Source organism: Battus philenor, unplaced genomic scaffold (genome assembly GCF_028537555.1).
Source record: "Battus philenor isolate CCGP_79_NKW_IND1 unplaced genomic scaffold, ilBatPhil1.0.hap1 SCAF_27, whole genome shotgun sequence".
NCBI lineage: Eukaryota > Metazoa > Arthropoda > Insecta > Lepidoptera > Papilionidae > Battus > Battus philenor.
In genome coordinates, this window is record NW_027181690.1 from 7,747,696 (window position 1) to 7,753,691 (window position 5,996).

Below are 5,996 nucleotides of genomic sequence, written 5' to 3' on the forward strand. Positions count from 1 at the left end.
TAACTATTTATTGTAAAAATAATTTACAAATTAAATTTATATGCTAACTATTATAATTGTCCACTTCGAAGTGATAGAGTGTCTTTCTTAATATTTAATCCCTATAAGAATACTTCACGTAGCGCAGAATCTGCAGTTAGCGCCTTGTGTTCCTATACCTCGAATATTTGGGACCAGGTTTCATAACACGTTGTTGCTACGTAAGCAGATTCCCTTCACGACACGTATGTAACAAGTTGTAATCAAATGAAAACCGTGCTATAATGTCGGTATATCGGCATATGTGTTTAGAAAAAAAAGGTAGTTGTAACATTGTATTGTCCAGTTTGCAAACAAGTGGCTTATACAAAGGACGTGTTGTCGTTTAATTCCTAGACTCCTGTGCGTACCTAACTACCCATCTAGATATTTATCAGTGGCGACGATCTCGGACTAAACGTGTGCATTGTGTGTAGTAACTATGCCTAACGGAAAAATAAAGGAGATTGAGTTGCGTAAAGATGATTGGAAACTTTATATCGAACGGATAGAACAATATTTCGAGAATAACGAAGCGTCGGATAGATTGCAAGTCAATGTTCATAACAATTATGAGGACAGCAAGGTTCGAATTGTTAGTGAATTTGTGTGTGTGTGTGAAAATGAAATAACTGCTAAAAAGCCAAATTTTAAAATGTTGCTAAAAAACTTAATTATTTTCAGGTAATTTAATTTTTTACATATATATTCAATCGAATCTATGCAATATGTGGGATATTATCAAAACATACGTATAATATACAGGTTTCAGTTTAATTTATAGAAATAACTGCCCTCTATCGTCAATTTTAAGCATTTACAAGCTAAATTATAGCCAGATTGTTTCATTTTTTAAATAAATTACATTCTAAAGAAAATTTATAGCACAATCAATGACTACTAAAAAAATAAAAAAATTATCTTAAAGCATTGTTTGGTATAGTTTATATAAATAATTAATTAAAATGTATGTAATAAGGTAACTTTGTCTCCGGATATTCATTTCCACCATACCGACAACTTGACAGTATGAAATGTCATAACGAAACCAACGTTTCCGTTAATAAACGCGTGCAGCGGCGCCATTTTGTGCTCTCTGTCTCTTGTCTATAATTTGGAATAGATCGTCTTTATGGGCAAGGTCCGTAGATAATTTTTTACTCTTTGGATACCAAGTTTATTGTGCTCTCTGATTACTTACAAGCAACTGTCAAAACTATGTTTTCAATGAAACAACTACTTTATATTTCAGGTTTTTCTGACTGGTTAATAATGTATGGAGGGTTCTGAGATGGAAGCTTGGTCGAATTTGTGTCGCTGCTGCCTATCCCCCAATTCTGATGTGTCATTAACAGACGCAGCACAAAATGTGAACAAAAACTTTTTTGAAATAACCACAATTGAAGTAAGTACTTTTTTTACACCCCTAAAACGTGTTATTTTTATCAAATTATATCCAAAAATTATTCTCTATAAACCTAACGCATCTATGTTATAACTATCCACCATTACAAACATTAACAAATCCCAAATCAATCATGAAACAAATTGCGTATTGCACAATTTATTTATGTTAATTCTTATGCGTATTAAAACTATGTGGTAACTCAATAATTGTATAAAACAAAATTTTCATAAACAAGTTACTACATTACACCTGTGTTGCTGTAAGTAAGATGGTAATATGCTTGGCTTATTTGATGTCACCAGTAATAAAACATACAGGGTTATTGGTGTAAAAGTTTTACAGAGTGAATGTATTACTTATTTGACAATAAAAGGCATTCAAGTTTTTAAACTTATATCCTATGATTCTGTATAAAGTGGTCACTGAAATATTTATATTTTGCTATTGTAATGTGATAGGCCAATGACTTGTAGCAGTACAAAGTCTACAGGGACCAACAGTAAACAATGATTAATTTAGTAGTCTTACTGTATTACCAATATGTTGTTTCTTATTTTTGGAACTATGAGTGTTAAGATAGGGTGTACTATACTTTAAATGAGAGCAATTAAGCTACACATTAATCCCCTTAAAGTTTTAACAGCTATGACTACTCACGCTGTATACAACAAATTATTATAGCAAGTGATAGTAACAATGATCAGTGTGTTAAACCACAAACCTGGTGAAATGTATTTTAAATATTTAATCAAATGGACTTATCTAAATTCAAGCAATTTCAAAAAAATTTTGATTGAAAAAATTAAGTTTACAAAGACATACAAAACTATTTAAGAATTTGCAACATGGAACTGTTTTTATATAAGGTAAAAAAAATCGTAATATATTTATGTAAAATGTTATTTTAATGATTTCAGGTCCGAGAAGATGATGGTCTGCCACAGAAACTTTGTACTGATTGTTTTTCCATTTTAACAACTGCATATCAGTTTCGAAAACAATGCATTAAAATGGATAAAGAGCTGAAAGTTCATTTAAGTTCTATGTTATTACAGAATTATGAAGAAGAAGAGGTACAAAAACGTAATGAGAAGTTGAAAAATAAAGAGCTTTCAGATGATTTTGATACAGATCCTATGAAACAATTGGAAAAAATTATCAAATCTGAACCAATGGATAGTGATGATGATTATTATTATGTGCTTGTGATTGATGACCCTAAAGATAAAGAAACCAGTAATGAACCTCTGGTAACAACCATTAAAACTGAGGACACTTATAGTACACCATATGAGGATGAACAATCTAATGAAGAAAACCAAACAAGAGATAAAAATTTTGAAGATTCTATAGAATCTTTCCTACTATCCAATTCTAAAGTTTCAGACAGTGTTCCAGCAACAATCCTTGAAAATGAAGAAAGCCAAGAAAATGAGGGTCACTTCCAAGACATGAATGATAATGAAGCTAAAAAATGTTCTAAAGAACTTATCCAACCACATGTGACATCATCCAGGGATTCTGTAGAATTAGACAATAATTCAGATGAAACTAACATAAGTAACATTGTAGGGCAACTACCAAAAAATGCTAACCTGATCAAAATACTTACATCTTCAGGAAATGAACAAACAATTATGTTGAAGAGTGAAGATGGAAAATATTTATCAAACTCACAATTAATTTCTATTGAGGATGGTGATGGCATGTCACAAGAGCAGGTCATCTTTTGTGAAGGTGATGATTCATCACAATTTCAAATTTTAAAATGTGATGGCTCAGAGCTGGTTATAGAATATGCAGATGACAGTCAAATCACAACAGTGCTACAACAGGAAGATGGTACATTGGTATGTGATTGTGGTGAACAGTTCCAATATTTAGCAGATTATGAAAAACATCAACACAAACATAATCCGGCTGGTGAACATCTCTGCAATTTATGTGGTAAAGGTTTTGAAACATCAGAAATTCTTATTGGTCACATGCTACTCCACAGCGTCACAGGACAACTAGTCACTTGTCCGTTTTGCAATCAACTTATAAAACGTAATGCTTTAACTCAACACATTAAATATGGCCATAATAATAAACCCCGTTGTAATATATGCCTTAAAACATTTGCTAATCAAAATAATTTAAAACGTCACATGATGATACACAGTGATATAAAAGACTTTGAATGTGATATTTGTTTTAAGAGGTTCCATCAGAAAATCACTATGCAGACGCATAGACTGACCCATATGAACCCTTATTCTTGTAATAAATGCGACAAAACATTTGAAAATAGGGAATCTTTAGTAGCTCATCGCGATACAGAAGATTGCACAAAGTCGAAAATAACAAAAGTTAAGGAAGAGTTAATGAAAACTGTTAAACAAGAGATAACCACAAATCTTGGCAAAGTCATTGGCTATGCCTGTTCCCTTTGCAAGAAAATGTTCTCGGTAGAATCAGCATTAGAACAACACATTGAAAATACCCATATATTGGAAACAAATGAATATACAGAAATTGAAAAAAATTTACGGAGCAAAAACGTAAAGAGATTTGAATGTAGGATATGTGGTAAAAACTGTGCAAGCCAAGCCATGATGATTATGCATGAACGGGTTCACACAAATGAGAGACCCTTCCCTTGTCAATTGTGCTCACTACGATTTAAAACAAAAACACATTTACGGACCCACCAACTAACACACACTAGAGAGAAGAAGTTTGGATGTTCTGTATGTATGAAATTCTTTGCCTTAAAAGGTAATCTAGTGGTACATTTACGAACGCACACAGGAGAACGCCCATATGTTTGTTCACTGTGTGGTGAAGCTTTTATAGACTCAAAATATCTCAAGAAACATAAACTAAAGAAACATGCAATTGAAAATGTTCCTTACAACAAGTATTAACATTATGTTTGTATATAATTGGTAATAATTTCACAACATTTTTGTTGACTAGACTAATGGCAACACTGATCTAAAATGGTGCAATGTCTCCTGGTTCTGGAAACCAGTTTGCGGAAATACAAGCATTTTTAAATGCTACAATAGGCTGATTTTAATATGTTTCCCTTTGTAAGTTAAGTGTAAAGAAGTTAAGAAATTGAATAAGACTTATAAATAATGGATGTTATCCAAATCTCACATGGCCTTCTATAACCTTGCAATGGCAAGTATAGATATATTAAGAGACAGCTCATGTTAAGGTATCCTTTTCGAGGCCAACTCGTAGTCTAGATGGATCATCCATCTAAATAACGTAAGACATTGACGACCACTCAATCTGGTGGAATATCTAATGTAAGTAAATGCCAATGGGCTAACAATGTATGTTAACAATAAAGAATAATCAAAATGACTTAAACATCCAAATAAATTTGGTGACTTATTGAAAATTATGTTAAAATGTGTCATGACTCCTAAATTGAATTTAAAATAGAATTTGGGAAATGTAAAAATGTTTTTGTTAGTTATTAAGTTCTGTCAATGGGAGTAAGTTGTAAAATTGAAATGGGTCATGATAATTTTTCTTTTCATTCCATTGGTATCCACCATGTGAAAATTTTATGACCGAATATCAATGACACTCCTTATTAGTTAATATTAGATAGACATTGATAAATTGTGGAGGGAAAGACATTAGTTATTACGTCATACGTTGCAAGTATCGAGAAAAAAATATTAAAAAGGTCAAAGAAACAGATTAAAAAGGTTGTCTCTATAATATATTTTGGATCAACTATCATGTGGTACATCATATTTGATATTTTGTTTCAAATGACGAAATTGTGTAAAATACTAATTATTTATATAATCAAAACCCTTACATAGCCTTTATAATGGCAAGTAATGTTTTAAAGATTTCAATTATTTGGATTAAAATGTGTACATAATAAATCTATAATATTTTAAACATGCAATTACCCATTTTAATTTTGAAAATGGCAATAAAATAGAATATTAATGATGATATGGTCTTCATAACATTTTTTTCATGTTTTCCATAACACGGTGAAGAAATAAAATGTCGTCGCTTGACAATAGGTTGACATCATCATAAAATATAAAATTCGTTTATTCAATGTTGGATTACTTAACAAAACTTAATTTATTTTGGCTCTTTGCCTCGCGAGGTGTTATAAATGAGGAGAAGAAACTACCCAACAAACCTTTTTACAACTTTAACAATATTGATTAATGTTACAAAGAAATGTCTTTTTTGGTATAGTTACTATGGTTGGAATAAATTGGTTATTGTTCCAATAAATAAATATTTGTGTATGCATAAGAGGCATTACTTGTAAGTTATTGCAGGAACAATGATATAACTTCTGGACTGTCTTGAAGTAAATTAAGGAATCAACAATTACAAGCTGAAAATAATTAAGAATTTTTTATTATGTTAACAAATAATTCCAATACCTTTTAATGTCAACAAATTGATTTTCGATTATGACATGATTGAATGTCTTTAATTTATTTTGTTTTATTAGAATTCATGTTTGTATGGATTACAAGTGTATATTGGTGTCCATAGTAATGTGGCTGGACAAGATCAACATTTTTAA

The 5,996-nt window shown here is 31.0% G+C and overlaps 1 protein-coding gene across 2 annotated transcripts; it reads left to right on the forward strand.

The window, feature by feature from the left end:
• The first annotated feature begins 633 nt into the window (after positions 1 to 633).
• LOC137925376 (zinc finger protein 37-like) lies at positions 634 to 5,178 on the forward strand. 2 transcript variants are annotated; one of them, XM_068768809.1, is made up of 3 exons: positions 634 to 702; positions 1,271 to 1,423; positions 2,344 to 5,178. In XM_068768809.1, exons 2-3 carry the CDS (start codon positions 1,295 to 1,297, stop codon positions 4,333 to 4,335), a joined length of 2,121 nt encoding a protein of 706 aa, XP_068624910.1. In that variant the 5' UTR covers positions 634 to 702; positions 1,271 to 1,294; the 3' UTR covers positions 4,336 to 5,178. The 2 variants fall into 2 exon arrangements, with proteins under 2 accessions (XP_068624910.1, XP_068624909.1); XM_068768808.1 differs by lacking the exon at positions 634 to 702 and adding an exon at positions 1,083 to 1,159.
• Positions 5,179 to 5,996: the final 818 nt, after the last annotated feature.